Here is a 22462-nt window from a genome sequence, read left to right on the forward strand (position 1 = left end):
TTACACCTAGACAACTTCTCGATATTTCAGTAGGGTTGAGCGTAATTAATTTTAATAAAAAAATATTTTTTAAAATTTAAATTATTTCAGTTATGATATTTAAATTTATTTTACATTTAATATGACTCTCAAACTAAGAAAATTTATATTGATTTTTTGACCAACAAAAATCGTCATTTATCATTTTGACGTTGTTACAATAATATTGAAATTTCGTATAATGACTGCTGACCATAGACAAATCGTGAGTCAAAATTTGCTTTGACAAACGATCTAGTGGGAGAATGGCAATGGAGCTGGAATCGATGTAGTAACTTGTGCAGTGGTCGACAAAAACAACAAGCAGTAAGCACGAACAAAGGTGATAACTTCAGACTCGTGTTCTCTTATCCTCATGTAACAACTTATTCCTAGCAATCATACTGCCCATATAAATGCATAAAATTTCACCATGTTTAGCTGTGTGATGATTATGAAATAATAAATTTCACCATGGCTAGTCAGATAATCTTGCCAAAACACAATCACGAACAATATGGGTATATGTCTGTACTGGATTCTGATCGGGCAAAAAGGATCAACAGTCGAACGCTGAAAGTACAAGGTGGAACGATAATGCACTTAAAATGGATTTTGTAATGAAAACTTTAAACAACCCCAAATTGATTTCGTCAAAATCGATCAATTATGAAAGGTGCAGTTACGTTGTGATCGTTTAAAGTATTTTTAGATACTATAATAATGCACTTCAGGTTCAACTTTTTCTGGTGTTATATCCTCTAAAAATGGCTATTGCAACCGATATTTTTAATTTTCATTTCCTAATTTTCTCTGTTTTTCAAGCTTTTCTTCCATTGGCGAAAATTCTCTTATTTCTCTCTTGGGTTTTCTCTTTTATCAACCATTTTGTCTCGGTATAGATTGAAAGAGAGAAAAGGCTGCAATATCTTTAAAGATATCTGGGAATTTCTTTTCATGCACGGGTATTGAATATTTTTTTCCTGCTATAATTTGGCCTTTAATATGTTTTTTTTACATATATATATTTTTTCATAATTTATGTGGTTTTTCTGCTTTGAATGAACCTATTTCAATTTTAAATCTGGAATGGAGCTTCTTTTTCCTTTTTTTATGAATTCAAGAGCTATTTATTTATTTATTTATTTATTTATTTATTTTCTCTCATTTGTCTCAATGGAACTGAAATTCCATGGCTTTTCTTTGTGTTATGAAGAAAATAATATTGACAGATGGGGAAAAAACGAGATTGGTTGTGTGTTGTGAAGAAAGCCTTTTCCCCCGACTCAAAGAAAGATAAGGTTTAGTTAATTTCATTCATAAATTCCATTCAATAATGTTTATTTATTTGGTTTTCTAGTGATGTTTAGTTTTATTTTATTTTTAATTAATTTGGTGGTTTTATTTTTTCGCTTATTATTTATGATTTGAATTTAGCTAAATTTTGATTCAACAGGAAACTTCTAAATCAAAGAAAAAATTGCATGGCGAAAGCAAGGATTCCGTGCCTGTAGTTTCTTTGCCTAAAAAAGAACCTGAAACTCCTAAATCTTCACCCGCTGAATTTGCCAAATCGCCGGAAGCTCAAGATGAGCATAAGAATCATGCCTACTCCGTCGCTCTTGCCACCGCTATGGCTGCCGCCGCTGCCGTTGTTCACATCCCTTCCGAACAACAAGTTTCACCGGAGACAACCGCTACTGAAGCTATTCACATCGCTTCCGTACAAGGCAATTCACCTGAGAAAACGGCTACTGAAACTGTTCACGCCGCTTCCGTACTAGGAAAATCATCGGAGAAGACCACTAATGAAGCTGTCAACGTCGCTTTCGTACAAGGCAAATCCTCGGAGAAAGCCGTAACTGAAGCTATCCACGTCGCTTCTGTTCAAGGCAAATCATCGGGGAAAGCTGTTACTGAAGCTGTTCACGCCGCTTCCGTACAAGGCAAATCACCGGAGAAGACCACTACTGAAGCTGTCCACGTCGCTTCCGCACAACGCAAATCATCGGAGAAAGCCACTACTGAAGCTGTGCATGCCGTTTCCGCACAACGCAAATCATCGGAGAAAGCCGCTACCGAAGCTGTACATGCCGCTTTCACACAACGCAAATCGTCGGAGAAAACCGCTACTGAAGCTGTTCACACCGTTTCCGCAAAATGTAAATCATCGCATAAAACCGCTGTTGAAGCTGTTCACGCCGCTTCCGTTCAACGCAAATCATCGCATAAAACCGCCACTGAAGTTGCTCAGGCTGCTTTTGAACAACGTAAATCATTGGAGAAAAAAGCTGCTATCAAGATTCAAACTGCATTCCGCGAATACTTGGTATGCCATTTTCCCTTTTTAATTTGAATTTCATACCTCAGATCGATAATTGAATTATTGAACATTAAAAAATTAAGGAATACGGAGTAGATGAATTAAATAATAATATATATTATTTTATTTTTTATTACTAGTTGTCAAAATATAGATACTATTGGTAAATGTATGATACAATAATACTAATATGTGTACTTCTAAGAAGATATGAGATTGTCTCTGGAAAGACGGGCTAATATACGGCGTTACCGGATATATTATAATATATTTAACAAATTCGGTTTAGCATTACCGGAAATGTTGAGTAATAATAATGTAGTAAGTCTAAATCATGAAGAAATATTAAAAATTTTGGCAACCGGCAAACTTAGATTGTCGGTTTATGTCGATACAAATGAAAAATGTATCGCTCCATAACAATATTACAGGTAAAAATATGACAAAACCGGTCTCGAAATGACAAAACCGGTAAAATGCTACCAGATATGTTGAAAGTGTCGATACATTAATCTAAGTATCGACACTTTCTGAATTTAAAAGAGAAGAAGTTATAGCGCCTAAAAAATGTCGATACTTTATGAAAATGTATCGACCCATAACAATATAACAACTAAAAATATGACAAAACCGGTCTCAAAATGACAAAACAGGTAAATAACTATCGGATATGTTGAAAGTGTCGATACTTTAATACAAGTATCGACACTTTTGGAATTTAAAAGAGAAGAAGTTATAGCGCCTATAAAGTGTCGATACTTTAAAAAAATGTATCGATCAATAACAATATAATATGTAAAAATATGACAAAACAGGTCTCAAAAATGAAAAAACCGATAAAAAGATATCAGATATGTTGAAAGTATCGATAATTTAATATAAGTATAGATACTTTTGGAATTTAAAAGAGAATAAGTTATAGCGCCTATAAAGTGTCGATACTTTAAAAATATATATTAATCCATAATAATATAACAGATAAAAATATGACAAATCCGGTCTCAAAATGACAAAACTGGTAAAGCGCTACCAAATATGTTGAAAGTGTCGATACTTTAATAAGTACGTATAATACGATACTTTTTGTCCAGAATGTATTTTTTAAACCAAGTGCACAACAAAGTCTCGATACTAAAAACATCGAAACACATAGATATAATGTAATAAGTAAAATAACAATGTAACCGGCCTAAATACACCGGTTTATGAGAAAACAAGTATACATAAAGTATCGACACAAATACAACAAGTGTCGATAGTATTTGTCCAGAATGTATTTTCCAAACCAAGCGCACAAAAAAGTGTCGATACATTTATAACATGTGTCGATCCCAAATACGTCGAAACTATAATTATAATGTAATAGGTCACTTTACAATGTAACCGGTTTAAGTTTACCGGTTTATGAGAAAATATGTCTAAATAATGTATCGACATTTTATTTATTTGTGTCGATACTTTTTATCCATAATGAATTCCCAAACTATGTGCACTTATAAAGTGTCGATACATTTATTAAAAGTATCGACCCCAAATACATCGAGACCGAAAATTATAATGTAATAGGTCACTTTACAATGTAACCGATTTAAATTTACCAATTTTATGAGCAAATAGGTCTACATAATGTATCGATATTTTGTACATTTGTGTCGATACTTTATGTCCATAATGAATGCCAAACGATGTCCACGCATAAAATGTCGATGCATTTATAAAAAGTATCGACCCCAAATACATCGAGACCGAAAATTATAATGTAATATGTCAATTTACAATGGAACCGGTTGAAATTTACCGGTGTAAATAGAAAATAGGTCAACATAATGTGTCGACAGTTTTTAAATGTGTTGATACATTTGTCCAGACGAGGTGTACGCATAAACTGTCGATATATTTATAAAAAGTATCGATCCTAATACATTGAAATCGATAATTATTAACAGGTTACAATGTAACCGGTAAAAGTATACCCGTTAATTAGCAAATATGTCTACATTATGTATCGACACTCTTTAAATATGTGTCGATACTTTTTTTTCCAAAATGAAAGCAAAAACAGGTGCACGCATAAAGTGTCGATACATTTAAAATTGTATCGATCCCAAAAACATCGAAACCGATAATTATAATGTAATAGGTCAATTTACAATGTAATCGGTTGAAATTTACCGGTTTTATGAGAAAATAGGTCAATATAAGCGTTACCTATTACATTATATAAACGTTACCTAATATGTTACTTTACTTGATAATATTTCCGGTTATATGCCTATTTTATAATATAAGCGTTACCTAATATGTTATTGTACTTGATAATATTTCCGGTTAAATGATATAACATAACCGGTCTAAATTTTAACCGGTCACTCCGTTTTTTAGGCGCCGCACAACAGAAATACTAGAAGATAATGGGATTTGACAAGACTAAATCACATTGAATTTTAAATCTTGTAATTTTATTATTTCATTTTGACCTATAATATTTTGTTTTATTGAAATTAAGCGATTTAAGATTTAATGTGATTTCATCTAATAGTTTAAGCAAGTGAAAGTTCATTTATAAATTCAACGAGTCATTCTGTTTATAAGCAAATTAATAAAATAATTGTATTTGAGTTATCAGGCATAGGAAACTGAAGATACTCATTTAATGCATATATTTGTGTCTAATACTTGTACAAGTAGAAAGAAACATGTCCTTGATGAACAATTAGTTGTATTTGATGCATAGGAGTGATTGAATTTGGGAGTTGTGTGTCAGGCAAAGAGGGGTTTGAGAAGGTTGGAGAGGTTGAAATCGTCGTTGTATCAGGTGCAATCCATAAAACAAACCACGAGTACACTGAGACGCATGCAGTCTCAAGCTCGGGCGCAGTCCCAGAATCGCGCAAGAAGACGTAGAATGTGGGAAGAAAACCAGATCCTTCACCAACACCTTCAAAAGAAACGCGAGAAAGAGTTGGAGGAGGAGAATGCATCTGTAAGTTCATGTGAATGATTAGTCGAGTAGTTAGTAACTCATTTTTAACATTTGGGAAATTCAACAGATGGGATCAGACTGGCATGACAGTAAAAAATCCAAGGAGCAATCTGAAGCAATAAAACAGTACAGGCAACAAGCTGCTGAGAAAAGGGAAAGAGCTCTAGCTTATGCGTTCACTCACCAGGTGTTGTAAATGAATATAAACATGCATATGATAACAGTATATTTTAAATTGCTTATTGATACGAATGTGAATACATGCAGCGATCATGGAAGGTGCCTTCTAAAGCAGCGAATCAAACGTTAATAGATCGACAACAGAATCCCCACTGGGGATGGGGATGGCGATGGTTAGAGAGATGGATGGCAGCTCGGCCATGGGAGACGTCAACCTCAACACCTAACAATGCACCACTCAACATTGTGACTGCCTCTAATTCCATCTCTAACAACGATAATAATAACAAGCCATCTCATACACCTTCTAAATCCACCACTCGACCTCCCGTCCGCCAATCTCTTCCCACTCCTCCCTCAAAGATAGCTTCCGTTTCATCATTTACTGATAAAATTAGACAGCCGAGTCTAAGGGTAACACGACGCGCAGGGGATGACGACTCCGCACGGGATCATCAACGGAGACGACAAAGTACCGTTGGAGGTTTTCCATTGGTTCAAGAGGACGACAGCCATAGAATCTCGGCCACAACGGCTCCGAATTCTATGGCAACGAATGCAGTGAACCAGGCCACGAAAACCAGGCAGTCCCGATTGTCGAGTACTCCGAGGCGTAGTGCGATATCGGACAGGGAATTGCCCCCCGCTGCAAAGAAGCGACTGTCATTCCCTCCGAAGGCAAGTAATAATATGATACGGTCCGGTCCTCCAACGGCGGATAAGTTGAAGAAAGAAGGGAAACTTAGGAATGGAGGAGAGGCTGGCATTGGCGGTGGAAAAGAGCTGTTATAAATTTTGGTGGTGATGGCGTGGTGGTAATTATGGATTGAGCGAGCGGCCATTTTGACCGTTACATTTTTTTTAATGATTGATACGTATTACATTACTCACATTATGAAATGGATAGTATTTTTGTTTAAAGCTACACTTTTTATTTTTTTTATTTCTTCCGTCACAAAATCTAAATTCTAATCTTTCAAAATAAATTTTTGAAAAAAAAAATTTATTCAATTTTTTACATTATCGGAGTTTGATCATTCATTCTACTTACACTTAAAACATTTTTATTTAAAAGAAATAAACACCATTCCATGATCGGGTTTATCGTATTTCCGAACGTGCTTGTTTCTTTAATGTTTAATATGTTAAATAAAAAAATTATTATTACTCCATTCTTAATAAACTCAAAACATTAAAATAAGTTAATTGAAATCAATACTCCTGTCCATTACAACTAAATCTAAGTCATTGTGAATAATCAACATTATCCAAGTGATTATTAACGTTAAACTAAACAAACTTTTACTATGTTATTGCATTAACAAACAAAGGGGCCTTAATTTTAATTGTGTAAAGTAAATATTAGATTTGTAAATAAAGGGGTTCAATACTGCAAAACAACATAAATAACATTTAACTAAACATATGATTTTGAAACAAAAAGGGGGCAGTTTTCGAGTGGAGATAAATAAGTTCATTACAAAAATCCAAAACCCTAAGCTTTGAGGAAAGAAAAGAAATGCATTGATGGAACTGAAAGCTAAATTCTTATCGGTAATCGTTTAAGACCTCGGCTTCTCCTTCTTCTCTTTGAAAAGGGCTAGAAGAGACACACCGGAAACCTTAACGACCTTAAACCTGACTCCGGGAATATCTCCGACAGCATGACCCTTCCGTCCAAATCCGGCAATCAAAACCTAATCCTGCACCAAATCAAAACCGAGAATGACATTTAGATTTTAGAGTATGCAACGCCGAAAAAGTTAGGCACCATCATCACTTATCTGCAACAAGCTATTTCACAATGCCGGTTAATGGAACATCATGACAACCGACAAATGATAAACATAAATCACTGAAATTCTCTACTCAAAAGGTGAGGATAACGGTGTGACTAACATTTTCTTCAATTTAGTTTAAGCAACCATCATTGGGTACGAATGCAGCAATTTTCTTTCCATTCTTGATCAGCTGAACGCGAGCACATTTTCGGATAGCAGAGTTAGGCTGCTTAGCTTCAATGCCACTGTAAAAGCCAAATATGAAATTGTAGAGTCCCAAATTGGATTCAAATACAATCTGCTGAAGATATGTAAAATGTAAACTTAACCTTACATTTTCTCAAGAACTATGCCTTTGGCATGTGATGATCCAGCAAATGGTTTCTTCCATTCATTTCCAAGATTCGATTTTTTATATGCCTTATCGGCCCACCTCTGCCTCCTGCGGTGGGTCCTCAGCTTACGACCAGCTCCCATTCCACGAGTCTTCCCGCACAAAGCTCCATATTTTAAACATATTTCCAAAAAATACATAGATCACCCTAAGAAGGCTTACATAAGGCTGCAATTGGTTCAGTACCAAATACCGTACATACTAAAACCAACCCGAAATACATACTGAAACAAATTATTGACCCAAAAAACATCTAATCGCATATAACAGATTATAAGGACTATTTCACTGAAATAAACAAATGGATGTCACAAAATTGATTCACAAAGCCAACATTTTTTAAATGCAATGATAAAACTGAAACGAACAAAAAAATAAAAATTAAAAAATATTGAAAAAGAAAAACTGACCCCATTTGGATTGGTGGTGGAAACGCTTTACTGAGACCGAAATCTGAAAACAACAAAACAACAAAACCCTAATCCCATATACAATGGGGTAAGGGGAGGTAGGATAATAGGCTGTCCCCAACGCATGATTGAGAGTAGCTTTCGTGGAAGACCTCCGGCAGTCAAAAAATTAAATTAAAGATAAAATGCAATGCATATATAAGTTAATAAAGAAAATACAAAGTTGAATAGTTTTCATATGCAGTCTTCATATGCACGATTTTACTGGGAAGTACTTCCTGCAAATAAATCATTGCATAAAAATCTCTGCATATAGACAGAAACGTAAGACCCGACTAAACTTAAAAGGAGGAAACATAAAGAGAATGATACACAGTAGTTCACGATAGCAAGCTACGAGAATGAATAAAGTCAAATGGGATAAGACCATAAACTAAGACAACACTACTCTGCTTTCCTAGTTCTAAGTCTTCATAAATTCCAATAATAGAAACGTATAAAAAGTAGAAGTCATGGAAAGTACTGCAAAGGCATTAAAAGAAGACAGAGATGACACACCCTATGGATGTGACCCGCACTACTCGGCTACCCTGGTCTTGATTCTCCATAATTTTCTATCAGAGGTCATGTCCTCGGTTAGGGCTAAATCCTTCAAATCAGATCTCAAGCAGTCTTCCCACTTCCGCCTTGGTCGTCCTCTTCTTCTGACACCGTCAATTGTGATCGACTCTACCCTCCTGACCGCATCCGACGGTTGTCGCCTAAGGACATGCCCAAACCACCGTAGTCTTCTCTCCCTCAATTTTTCGGATACAGGCACCACCCCCAAAGACATCCTAATAGAAGAGTTTGATGTCATGTCCCACAGAGTCTTACCACATGCCCATCGAAGCATTCTCATTTCTGCGGCCTCCATCTTCCTTATGTGATCCTTCTTGATTGCCCAACATTTTGATCCATACAACAGCGCTGATCTTTTTGCCATTCTCAAGCAGTCTTCCCACTTCCGCCTTGGTCGTCCTCTCCTTCTGGCACCGTCGATTGTGATCAACTCTACCCTCCTGACCGCATCCGACGGTTGTTGCCTAAGGACATGCCCAAACCACCGTAGTCTTCCCTCCCTCAATTTTTCGGATACAGGCACCACCCCCAAGGACATCTTAATAGAAGAGTTTGGTGTCATGTCCCACAGAGTCTTACCACATGCCCATCGAAGCATTCTCATTTCTGCGGCCTCCATCCTCCTTATGTGATCATTCTTGATTGCCCAACATTCTGATCCATACAGCAGCGCTGGTCTTATTGCCATTCTATAAAATTTTCCCTTAAATTTTAGAGGCACCTTCTTGTCACACAAAACTCCAGTAGCAGCCCTCCACTTTTGCCATCCCGCCTTTATACGGTGTGTAACGTCATCATCTACACTCCCATCTTTATGTAACATAGACCCTAGGTACTTGAAACAATCCCTTGAGGGGAGAACGTGTCAATCTATGCATACTTCTACATCTTCATCGTATTGGTTCCCACTGAAGTTTGAACATAAATACTCTGTCTTTTCAATATTGATCCTTAGACCTTTTTCTTCCAAGGCAGTCTTCCAGGTAGTCAGTCTACTAATCAGCTCAGTTTTTGTTTCAGCAACTAGGACAATGTCGTCAGTGAAAAGCATGCACCATGAAACACCGTCTGGTGTCGCACAATAGATGTCGTCCATAATCAAGGCGAAGATGTAAGGGCTAAGCGCCGACCCCTGGTGGAGTCCGATTTCCACCGGGAAAACCTCGGTGTCGCCAACATTAATCTTGACGTATGTAGTAGATCTACAGTACATATCATGAATCGCCTGGATATAAGCAGTTGGGATCCGTCTCATTTCCAAGGTCTTCCAGATCGTTTTGCAGAGAACGCTATCATACGCCTTCTCAAGGTCAATGAACACCATGTGAAGATCTCTATTTTTTTCCCTATATTTCTCCATAAGCCGTCGAAGTAGATGAATCACCTCCGTAGTAGACCTGTCTGGCATAAAGCCAAATTGATTTTTCGAAACCCTACTAAACGCGATCGATTTGCCTTTATATATTTTAATTTTTAGGGTTTAGATCGTATTTTGCGAATATTCAACGGTTGAGATTTGAAGTTGAGGAGGTGGCTTTGTTATATTACACATGTCTGACTAGATAAGATCTGGTTACCAATCGATTTCAAGTTGAGTTGATTAAACTTTTGGTTAGTTTAACAAGTCAAGAAATATATGTGTATCAAATGAAGTTAATCTTAGTACGAGCCGACTTATCTTAATAGTCAAAGAAGTGTTATTATTTTTAGAGGTCAGAAATTCGAGCACCAATAATTACAACAAGATAATTGTGTGTTTATTATCAAACGATTAAATGTATTTAGAATAAAAATTGCTTGTAATCACCTTAATTACATAAAAATATCTTATTCAAGAAACATTATTTTCATTTGAATATAATCTCACTTGATAAGCAAAAAATTACAATATTCATAAATAAAAACATTTATATTTACCTCATTAATTACATGCTTCACATCGTGTGGTAGGTGCGTAAAATTATCATCCAAAAATTTAATTTTTATTTTTTCATCACCGCGTGCATTATCAAGCGGAACAATTCCGAGCAATGTCTCACATACGTTTCTAAGGGCGCCGACGATACCAGTAATAACTACTCCATCAATAGGCAATCCCAATGAAATGCACCATCTTATAGGTAATAGTTACCTCCCCACACAGTAAATGAAACCTGTGCGTCTCCGGACTCCATCTTTCCACCAACGCATTTATAAGTAAATGATGCAACTTCACACATCACCAATTATATTACTGATATATCTAAAACCATCTAAATGTAAATAGTCAATAATATTCACATCGAGCATTATCACACGATTTATATAACACTCTAATACACGTTTATATCCCTACACAAAAAATATTAAAATATTATTTAAATATCAAAACAAATAAACTAAATAAATAAATACTAAAAAATAATATTAATTAATTTACCTCATTATTTCGCCTCCAATAATCAAATACATGACTTCAATCATGTCTTAATAAACTCACCGTTATAATATGAAATCTTTGAATATATTAAAAAAATATAACAATTTAGATGATAAGAAAACAATGGGTGTGATGTTGATTAGGAATTGAAGGCCATATTTATAGGCTTCCTCGCACCAGGGAAATGCGAATTTACATATCTCGCATCCTTTAAGACGCTATTTACGCTAAAACCACATGAAATTTATTTCGTTTTCAGTACCTCATGGATTGCAAGGCACTTTTCAAAAAATTAATACCAACTTTTATTTTATAAATTTCAAAATATATTATAATTATATATTATTAATTATTTAATATATTATACATATAATTTTTTATTATTTCAAAATTTATAAAATATATTATAATTATTATTTATAAAATATCTATTTTAATTATTATATTTATTTAATTATATTTTAATTATTTATTATATTTAATAATTAATATTATTAATTATTATTATTATATTTATTTATTATTAATTTCAATTTAAAAGATCCTCTAGTATTGCAGGCCATGAAATCTTTTATAAATATTGCGATATTTTGATTCTCAGTTACCACGCGATGTCATTTATCTAATTCTTTAATTGATTTATCTCGAAAGTCCGTCCATATCGAACATATCTCGCGTGTTAGAAAATGTGAAGAATTAACATGTTCGCAGGTCGCGAGATCATCTTACATAAATAATTTAAGAGTTATTATTTCAAATAATTACTGGAGGTACATATTTATTTAAATAATTATTTATTTAAAGTTTTTAATATAAAACTACCTTTTCGTGGGGGTACAGGTGAGGAGGCATGTTACCATGTGGGGGAATCAATGGATGTTACCTGTATCAAGAGCAATTGGTGATGGGCCAAGCGGGGAAGACGTTAGGGGCTGATGGAAATCCCGCTGTTTGTGATAGACAGTGATGATAATAAGGGTACATTGCCATCAATGTGTTGGAACTCACAATACCCTGCATTGCTGGATATGGCCGACCGAAATGACCATTCATGTACGATCCTCCATTGCAGTTCAGCTCTGTTTGCATCGATTAGGCAACACATTTTTTGTAGTTTGACTTGGATTAAATTAATTTTATTGATTTATATAAACTCGTATTCATTTAATAAAAAAGTTTTTATATTTTAATATACTCCAAAGAATTAAATTTTATACAAGTATATGTAGTAGCACTTACATGATTGTAGCTGATGTTTGTGGCGATGTGAGTAGGCGAGTACCTGAAACAAGGGGAGGAAACCTTGTTGTGGTGGAGGAGCCACCAAGGGAGACCTTGAACGGCGAGTAACGAGGGAGGCGATGTTACAGTTGGCACGGCGGCCGTTGATGATAGGAGTGGCGTCCTGGCAAGCTTAATTAGCAGCTTCAGCATCCTTAATGTAACCTTTTTGAAAAGAGGGAAACCAAAAAATTAATTAAAAGTGAAAAGACAGAAATCAGCAGAAACCAATTTTATAGATCGAGTGCATTGCGATTGAAAAAAAAACGGAAAAGGAAGTTACGACTTACGAATCCATAGCCTTTTGATCTGCCGGTGAGTTTATCGGAAATAATGACAGCTTCGAGGATGTCGCCGTATTTCTGGAAACGCTCCCTCGTGGTTTCTTGAGGAGTTTCCCAAGCTAACCTCCCACAAATACTTTGGTTAACGTTGTATCTCCGAATTGCCCCCCCCCCCACTATTACTCATTTCCATGGCCGCTCTACCAAAAAACGAAAATCAGAAAAAAAACTGAGGACTTCAACAGATCGGGTGAAAGAAAAGGAACACGAGAAGAGAAATGAGAGGGAACAGGAGAATATAAACATAATTCAGATAAGCTCGACAACCATGATTTGATTTATTTAAAAATAAAATATATGTCGATTTAAATAGGTTGAATTTATTAAAAATTTTAGGGTAAAGTATTGTAATGGTCACTGAACTTTTTTAAAGCTTTCATTTAGGTCCTCTAACTTTTAAAACTTGCAATACAATCCTCCAACATTTAGTCCGTATGCAAAATGGTCCCCGACAAAATCGGTCGTTTGCAGTATGGTCCCCGATGTAACCGACAGATTGACGCCATTACACTGCCATTAGTACCTTTGCAATATGGTCACTGAACTTTTCAGGCGCTTGCATTTAGGTCCCCCAACTTTTAAAACTTGCAACACAGTCTTTAATTTCACTATAAACCTAAAATTCCTTTTCAATCTCGAATTTCCTTTTTCGCTTCTCTATTCTCATTTCTAGCGTAACTTTTCAGTCGGGGATGCATGAGAAATTCTGTAACACCCCCAACCCGTACCCGATCCGACCCGGATACGAGTCCAAGGTGTCACATTGACCAAGCAAAGCATATACTTTTATAAAAAAAAACCATAGAAAATTTAAAACTTCTACTCTATAAAGTAATTCTTTTACATAAACATGTTTAAAACCTTAACACACTCCATCAGAGCGTACATATATAATGACTTAGTTACATGCCAATATACTAAATTATATGACAAGACATACTTTACAAAATATTTCTGATCTGAACTTTGCGCGAAGATATGCTGCTTTATGATCCGAAGCTTGATCTTCTGACTTATCCACACCTACGTGTAAGACACTTACACGCTAAGTCATAGACTTAGTGAGACATGTAAATACATAAAGTAAACTAACAAATGCATGAACATCTTATGTAATACACATTATACTTATATACCTATTGAACTCATCACTAACATGTTTATCCTTACTTATTTTCTTGTCATTAATTCAATTCCATCATATGAGCATATATTGAACATAAACGTATAATATAATTTCAAAACACAAAAATATGTGAATAATTACTATGATCATATCATACATAACCATATAACATCTCATATCACCATTACACATATGAACTTGTTACCATTATTATTATATGATCCTAACTTATCACCTATACATATCACATATAACATATACCATTTCACGAGAAACACACATATCTTTATATCAAATTATGTTTTCTTTTCAAAGCCCATGCACATTATTGAGAACTTAAGGTATGTGAGTACATTGAGGTTGTTCACAATGCTGCCACCACAGCTCGTATAAATCCCACTAGGGGCACGTAGAATTTGTCCCGTAGGACCACTGTGTCCCAAAGGACGTCTCGAAGAACCACTCCTTAAGAACCATATACACATTGATACACAATGAAGATGCATCGATGCACATAACCCATAAATTATATTTTGAGCCCGAAAATTCTTACTTTGTCATGAAATTCTACTTATTAACCCCTCCTTATACCATAAAACTTATCTATACATATGTAAACCTTCTTATAACATTATAACACTTCAATATCCCTCATATTTCACCATAATTCTTGAATCAAAGAATTTCATCAAAATTTCCATGTGTTCTTAGTTCAATTCTATCACCTATAACTTCTTAATTAACCCTTTGACAAGTCAAATCCATCCTTAGAACTTCAAAAACCTTTCTATAACAAAAGTTCATTTCTAAACTCTTAATAGAAATTCCTTTTTATTTCTCTCTTATTGGTGTTTTAAGCTTATATAAGCTTTACTTAAGCTTATATAACACCCAAATAATCAAAACCTACTTAATATTCAAGAAATCAACAACTAAAATCAAACTTACTCTTAACAATGGAAGCTAACGTGAAGAAGGAAGAAGAAGAAATAAGCTTTCCAGAAAACTCTCCCCATCCCCACGTGATATCTTCCTAAATAATGGAGATAAAAAATATCCTCCAAGCCAAATTACCATAATAACCTTATAATCCTTTCATATTTACCCTTTATCCAATATTGAAATATTCTTATAAAAATCCTTAAACTTTTTAATTTCCTAAATTGATCCCCAAATTTTAAAAATTCTCATTTTAGTCACTAACCCAGATTTCAGGATGTTACAAATCTCCCCTCCTTTAAAGAAAAATCATCCTCGAATTTTCACTTTACCTTGAGATGAAGCAATCCTTTATAATACTCAACAATTCTTATATTACCCTTACTATTAACCTTATTCTCATATACAGTTCTCCTTTGATACTCAATATATATATATATATATATATATATATATATCTTTCTTACTCATTCCATAAACAACCTTCATACAACTTATTTACTTGGAAACCATATACTATTAATGCTTAACAATTCATTATTTCTTGCTTCTACTCAAATCTTCCAATTATCTTTTTAATTAATACTTACTGAATACTATGATGATTCCCAAATCTATTAAAACCAAACTATTTTACCACGATATCGAAATTTACCTGCCAAAATCTCTGGGTCATCGAAATCTTTATCAGTCCTTAAATTATAAACTTGGGCAAGTGGTTGCATATCATGTTTAGTGAATGACTTCGATCAATTTCTTTTACGACCTCTACCTCTACTTCGTTGAGATACCACAGTAGATCTTTCTCTTTGTATCATCTCCTCGGTCATAAATGGACAATCTCGAATAAAATGACTTGACTTGACTTGACTTGACTTGACTTGACTGAGATTTGATATTCTATCAGTAAAAACATCTGATTCCAACATCTTCGGAGTTGGAGAATCTCCTTCTCTATTTTTCTTTGATAGCGAGTGTTGCGTGTTGTGAGTACTATAAAATATACGCAAATAATGTGCAAGTATACATAATCGCTCAAGTAATATAATGATGAGTGAGTATCATCTCCACAGGGATTGGGTGAAATCACAAAAGTCTAACCAAAGCAATGCAATATTCTATCTAAGTATAATTAGTCTTGATATATACAAATGTCACGGCAATGGATATGTGTAAGCTGGTGGATGCAGATTGATGGTGTGATGGTGTAGCAATTGGAAATGCAGTGGAAATGATGGATGTTTAATATTGAGTATGGTGAAATGTTGAGGCAATGAGAAATGGTAAAAACAATAAATAAAAAGAAAATAATCCTCACGTGACAAGCTTCCAATGAAATGAATGGTAAGGATTGGTCTAAGGTTGCTAAACTTATTTCTCAAGTATATTTAAGCTATCTTGTCTTTACTTACTCGACAGGGCTTTCCTAAGGTGTTCAAAAGAACCTAACAGAATAGGATGCCAAGGCATATGCTCTCACTCAACGATGTTGGACAGCCTACCCTATTGATAAAGACACCCTTTTTAGTCGTTGAAATCCTAACCTAGTCTCTTCCGAGATCTAAGGGATTAAGTTATAATATTCCTAGGCCAGTTCAAAGCCCCTTGAAAATACCATAACCCATTGCTTATGAGGATCTTATCTTGCGTTTCTTCCGAATACTTACAAGTATTTTTAGTTTAGGATTCTTCCGAATACCTAACCTTCATCTAAGAGATGGACATTTCCATGCCTCTTACAAGCCTAGATGGTGAAGCATTCATAAGCAAAGCAAATAAAGAACCAAAATAAACTTAAATATACTATTGAAAATAAAGTTCAAACAACCATACAACCAACCACCACCAAATAAGTTAGTTCATGGTGGGGTTTGAAATATCCAAACACAAAGTCATGAAAATTCGTTCCAACAACCCACAAAATTATATAAAGAAATAGCAGCAAAAAGGGAAGTGAGAAGAAGCCTTCGACGCGCCACCGGATGTCTCCTCTCGGCCATCACGAACCACCTAGCTCGCTAGCTCTTTTCGGCCTAGCTTGCCACTCCTTGGAGCTTAATCAATGGAGGAATATTCCAAGGAAAAAGAAAGGAAAAAGAGAAAATAAAAATCTAAATTTTTTTGCTCTATGCGTGTGCTCACCGTCCTCTTTCTCTCTCTCCCATGAGGTGTCATATATAATAAATAAAATATCTAGGGGTAATGATGAGTTTGTTGGGTGCAAAATACCCCTCATACCCCTAGAATCACATTTTGTGCATGAACCTTATCCTCTAAGTGGCAGTGGTCCATTGGTAGCTCTGGCAGGCGGTTACAGCAGTCCTCCACGTGCAGGGACAGCTGTCCAGTGCCAGCTGTCCTTATGCAGAAATATCTTTTTGTCTTTTTCTGCGCCAGAAATGCCAATGCATTTCAATCTGCTTTAGCAACGTGTGATGCCGCGTCATTACTTCCCAAAGAATCCTTTTTCTTGCTATTCCCTGCACACCATAGACGAACTGCACCTTTCCCTCAAATAGCACCATTAAGAAATAAAATAGCACATCCACCACAAATGCAACTATATGCAACTACATGATCCTAAAATGAGCTTTTAAACAAACAATAACTTAAGTGAAAAAGGCTTTAAAAGTAGCCTTTTTAGGAAGTTAACACACCCCCAAACTTAAGCTATTGCTTGTCCTCAAGCAATGGATAGCAGTTACATAAGGATAATGTCATGGCAAAGTTCGATAGTAAAATAGTAGGACAAAATTGAATTTCAACCCTCAGAACGATAGGCTTCAACATGCTAGACTTATCAAGAATTCAAGTACTTTTCCCTAGGTCAAAATCCTTTGTGGTAGTGTGTTGTGTGTGATTGTATCCAATCTATACTTAGCGAATTTAGACAATTTCTAATCAAGTCCCCTAGTTTTTGTCAAGGCATTTACTTATCATTAAGCATATTTTTGCTCCCCTTTCTGTGATTTTTTTTATGCTGTTACGAAGGGAGTCAGCTCATCACACCTACTCTCCCACACTCTAGAGGAAAGGGAGCATACCTTCCATCCCCGAGCTAGTTAAGTAGAGTCATCCTGTGACTTCTTTCATTCACTCATATGCACAAGGCTTCCATTTATTAAAGAAAGTTCCAGGAAATGCCACGGCAAATAGGAGTGTCCCTCTACAGCTATGCTTAAGCATTTATTCACAGTTTCATTTCTAAGGGAGTTTGTTTTTGATTTTTCTTTTAAACACCATACTATATTTCAATGCCAAGACTAACTAAAGTTCCTTCATAAAAATTTCCTAAATTTTCTTAAGTATAGAGAACATTCAAATCGTGTAAATATTTTTCACAAAGCATTAAGCCCTAGAGTAAGTTCTATCATTCTCAACAGTCATTTACATTCAGATTCTAGCCTAACAAAATTATCATCATCGGGTATCCTCAAAACATTTTATCTAATTGTCCTACCATTTACTGATGCCATGGCATAATACTATGCTAATGCTATCATGCACATGACCTACCAAGAACAATACCTCCCCCAAACTTAAGGGAAGCATTGTCTTTAATGCTTTAAAGAGAACTAAACTAACTATAAACTATATGTTATGCAATGAAATGCAACTAAATAAAAATAGATGCAAGAGAGGTACCTCAATGTTTACGTGGTGGTGGTGCTTTGGAGGTGCTAGCAGCTCCTCGTCGGGTGCGCTTTCGGATAGGTGCTGGGATGGACTCAGAAGAATTGGAGTAATAGTGCGCAATGCGTCCAGCCGTGGTCTTGGTGCGGCGACTACTACGTTGTGCAGGAGAAGGATTGGGTGCTGGGACGGGGCTGGGTGTTTCTTCGACAGGGACAGTGGGCGGATATTCAGGAGTCTTGGACCGGTGTGTATCAGGAGTAGGGTCATTAGCAGGAGGATCAGGTGCATCGTGCTCAGGCTCTGGAGATGCCTCGACATTGAATGCCGGTAGAATTTCGTCTGGGAATCCAGGAAAATTCCGTTGTCCGTGGGGAATGATTTCTTGAAAGAATGATTCCACCACAACATCTCTATGCTTCACATATCCAAAGAAGTTACGGATCTCACCGTGTAAAGCATGGATTTGAGCTTGAGTCCGCGTCACAGCTTCCTCGAGAGAAAGTAACCTTGCCTCAGTATTCGATTCTGTAGCACCTGTAGATTGCTCATGAACAGGGTCGTTAGACTTGGGATTTTCAATTCCCAACAACAGTGGAAGTCTAGCCCTATTGATGCCCGATAATCCAGGTAAAATTTCATCAAAAGCATTTTCCTCAACCTTTTTCTTACGACATAAAGCGGTAATTAAATTAGGAAACACCAAAGCATTTGCCTTTTTACCCAAACAGTCGTGAACTTGCTGAACAATGATACGACCCACATCGATCGGACGGGATACCATTATAGAATGCAAAAGCAATAAGCGTGAAAGTGATACCGTAGTGTTGTGGGAGGTTGGCATGAGTTTATGCTTGAGGAAGTGATTCCATAATTTGGCACGCGGCTGAAGACGTTTCCGGTTGACCGAGTATCGGCTCGTCTGGCGACCATTCCACTCAGTGTTTTCGAAAAAAAGGTCCTCCAAGACCCCATCGTATGTGTTGCTATCGGCTTCATCTTCGAACGTGGCATGGTTATCCACAACATCCTGCAAATGAAAATAACGATTAATAGCAGTGGATGTAAAACGGATTTGCTTACCTCGAACGAAGATGGAGTGTTGATTGGGCTTGGAAATGTTCGCATAGAACTCCTTAACTAATGAGGTGTTCACCGAACCAGGATGACGGGCAAACTTCTGCCATTTGAGCGGCGTCACGATGTCCATAACATCGGGTCCAAAACCACCATCGGTTTCCTCGGTAAAAATAAATCTTAACTCAAAAAAGAGTTTTCGGTTCTTGAAGTTTTGGAACCGAGCCTTAGTCTCATCGTTCTCAAACTGTTGCCAAGCGGTCGTGTCGGTTGGAGCCGGTCTTGAGCGCACCATTTTCAGTGTTTTTTATGTAAGAAAAATGAAAAAGGAGGAAGCTTTTGAAAGCTTTAAAAACTTGGATGTTTTTCGGCTATGGAGAAATAACAAAGAAAGAAGATGAATGAAAGAAAGAGAAAAGGTAAAAGTTAAAATGAAAGAGAAAAATTAATAATGAAAGATAAAAGAAAAAGTTAAAAATTTAAGAAGGAAAAGGGGTGATAGGACGGTTAAGAGAGAAATTAGTGGGTGGGGGTTGTGCGTGTATGGGGAAGGAAAAACTGCCAAAAAGCAATGATGGTGATGGGACAAAAACTGTGGAAAAAGAAAAGTAAATGTCAGAAATTAAATTAAATAAAAAGAAACAAATCAAAAGAATATCTCTCCAAGTAATGCTTTGTCATTTCCTCCCTTTGGTAACCGCTCCTTGTACGGTTTGCAGCAGTGTGGTCCCTACAAATCAGATAAAAAATTAATTACAAAATAAAATAAAATAAAACTAAAGAAAAAACTTGAATGTTAAATTTTATTTATGCACAAACACAAATTCAATGCCGAGGCATCGAATTTTGGTTATCCTCTGGGCACGCTTCAGTATCGTGCAGCCGTAACACGTCATTGTTGTGCGGTGGTGGAATTCCATTGTAGGCTTTCAGACGCTGGCCATTGACCTTGAATATCTTCCCATTGTCTATTCTTTTAATGTCAACAGCTCCATGGGGATAGACATAATGCACCTCAAATGGCCCTGACCATCGAGATTTTAGCTTCCCAGGAAAGAGTTTAAGTCTGGAGTTGTAAAGCAAGACTTGTTGCCCCACATGAAATTGTCGTGGCATCAGTTTTTGGTCATGCCACTTCTTGGTTTTCTCCTTGTATATTTGAGCATTCTCATATGCTTGTGCTCTAAACTCTTCCATTTCATTAAGTTCTAATAATCTTTGCTCCCCAGCTAGTTGAGCATCAAAATTCAATCGCTTGATAGCCCAATAAGCTTTATGTTCAAGCTCAACCGGGAGATGAAAAGCTTTCCCATATACTAGCTTGAAGGGTGACATCCCCAAAAGAGTTTTGAATGTTGTTCTGTACGCCCAAAGTGCTTCATCCAAATTTGGCAACCAATCCTTTCGCTTTGGGTTCACCACTTTCTCTAAAATCTGCTTGATCTCTCGATTAGATATCTCAGCTTGGCCATTTGTCTGCGGATGATATGCCGTGGCAATCTTGTGTCGAACTCCATATCTCAGCAATGCCTTGGCAATCAACTTGTTATCAAAATGGGTTCCTTCATCACTGATGATAGCACGAGGTACTCCAAACCGAGTGAAAATATACTTGTGCAAAAACTTGAGTACGGACTTGGAGTCATTCTTTGAAGTTGCTATTTCTTCCACCCACTTTGACACATAATCCACAGCAAGCAATATATATAATTTTCCTTCAGAAGATGGGAATGGTCCCATGAAGTCGATGCCCCACACATCAAACAGCTCTATCTCCACAATATTTTGCAGCGGCATCTAATGTCGTCTGGAGATGTTTCCAGTCCGTTGGCATCGAACACATCCTTTGTAAAATGCTTGGGCATCTCTAAACAAAGTTGGCCAGTAAAAGACTGATTGTAGGACCTTAGCAGCAGTCCTTGCTCCACCAAAATGGCCTCCACTTGGGGTTGAATGACAATGGTACAAAATATAACTTTGCTCATATTCAGGTACACATCGTCTAATGAGCTGATCGGCACAATGTTTGAACAGATATGGCTCATCCCAAAAATAGTGCCTTGCATCGTGCTTGAACTTCTTTTTAGCCTGACTATTCAAATCAAAAGACACAATTCCACTAACAAGAAAATTAACAAGGTCAGCGTACCACGGGATTGCCGCGGCATATAAAATTTTCTCATCAGGAAATTCCTCTTGGATATCTACAGTGTTATGGCATTCAGAATTATTCTCTAGCCTAGATAAGTGATCAGTAACTTGATTTTCAGTTCCTTTTCTATCTACCACCTCTAAGTTAAATTCTTGCAAAAGTAAGATCCACCTAATAAGTCTAGGCTTGGCATCCTTTTTGTTCACTAAGTATTTTATAGCCGAATGATCAGTGTGAACAATAACTTTAGTGCCTATTAGGTAAGGTCTAAATTTATCAAAAGCAAATACTACGACAAGTAATTCTTTCTCAGTGGTGGTGTAGTTCAATTGTGCTTCATTTAAAGTGCGGCTAGAGTAATAAATAACATGAAAGATTTTACCTCGGCGTTGCCCCAAAACAGCTCCTACGGCATAATCGCTTGCATCACACATCAGCTCAAATGGTGATGTCCAGTCGGGAGGGACTACAATAGGTGCTGAGATCAGTTGTCGCTTTAGCTCAGTAAACGCGCCGATGCATAATTCGCAAAACACAAAGGGTTGGTTTTGTTGAAGCAATGTGCACAAGGGTTTAGAAATCTTGGAGAAATCTTTGATAAACCTTCTATAGAATCCAGCATGTCCAAGAAAACTTCTTATTCCCTTGACCGAAGTTGGTGGTGGCAACTTTTCAATCACTTCAATTTTCGCCCTGTCTACCTCAATACCCTTGTGTGAAATTTTGTGGCCTAATACAATGCCATCAGTCACCATGAAGTGACATTTTTCCCAGTTTAAGA

The 22462-nt window shown here is 36.3% G+C and overlaps 1 protein-coding gene and 2 pseudogenes across 1 annotated transcript; 1 reads left to right on the forward strand and 2 right to left on the reverse strand.

The window, feature by feature from the left end:
* The first annotated feature begins 1197 nt into the window (after positions 1–1197).
* On the forward strand, positions 1198–6296 carry LOC120157752 (protein IQ-DOMAIN 1-like). The gene is made up of 5 exons (XM_039168788.1): positions 1198–1319; positions 1475–2347; positions 5106–5324; positions 5392–5511; positions 5592–6296. Exons 1-5 carry the CDS (start codon positions 1251–1253, stop codon positions 6294–6296), a joined length of 1986 nt encoding a protein of 661 aa, XP_039024719.1. The 5' UTR covers positions 1198–1250.
* A 678-nt stretch (positions 6297–6974) lies between these two features.
* Positions 6975–8156, reverse strand: LOC120157848 (annotated as a pseudogene).
* Positions 8157–12004: 3848 nt separating this feature from the next.
* Positions 12005–12923, reverse strand: LOC120157817 (annotated as a pseudogene).
* Positions 12924–22462: the final 9539 nt, after the last annotated feature.

This window comes from Hibiscus syriacus, unplaced genomic scaffold, assembly GCF_006381635.1.
Source record: "Hibiscus syriacus cultivar Baekdansim isolate YM2019G1 unplaced genomic scaffold, ASM638163v2 tig00111276_pilon, whole genome shotgun sequence".
Lineage (NCBI taxonomy): Eukaryota > Viridiplantae > Streptophyta > Magnoliopsida > Malvales > Malvaceae > Hibiscus > Hibiscus syriacus.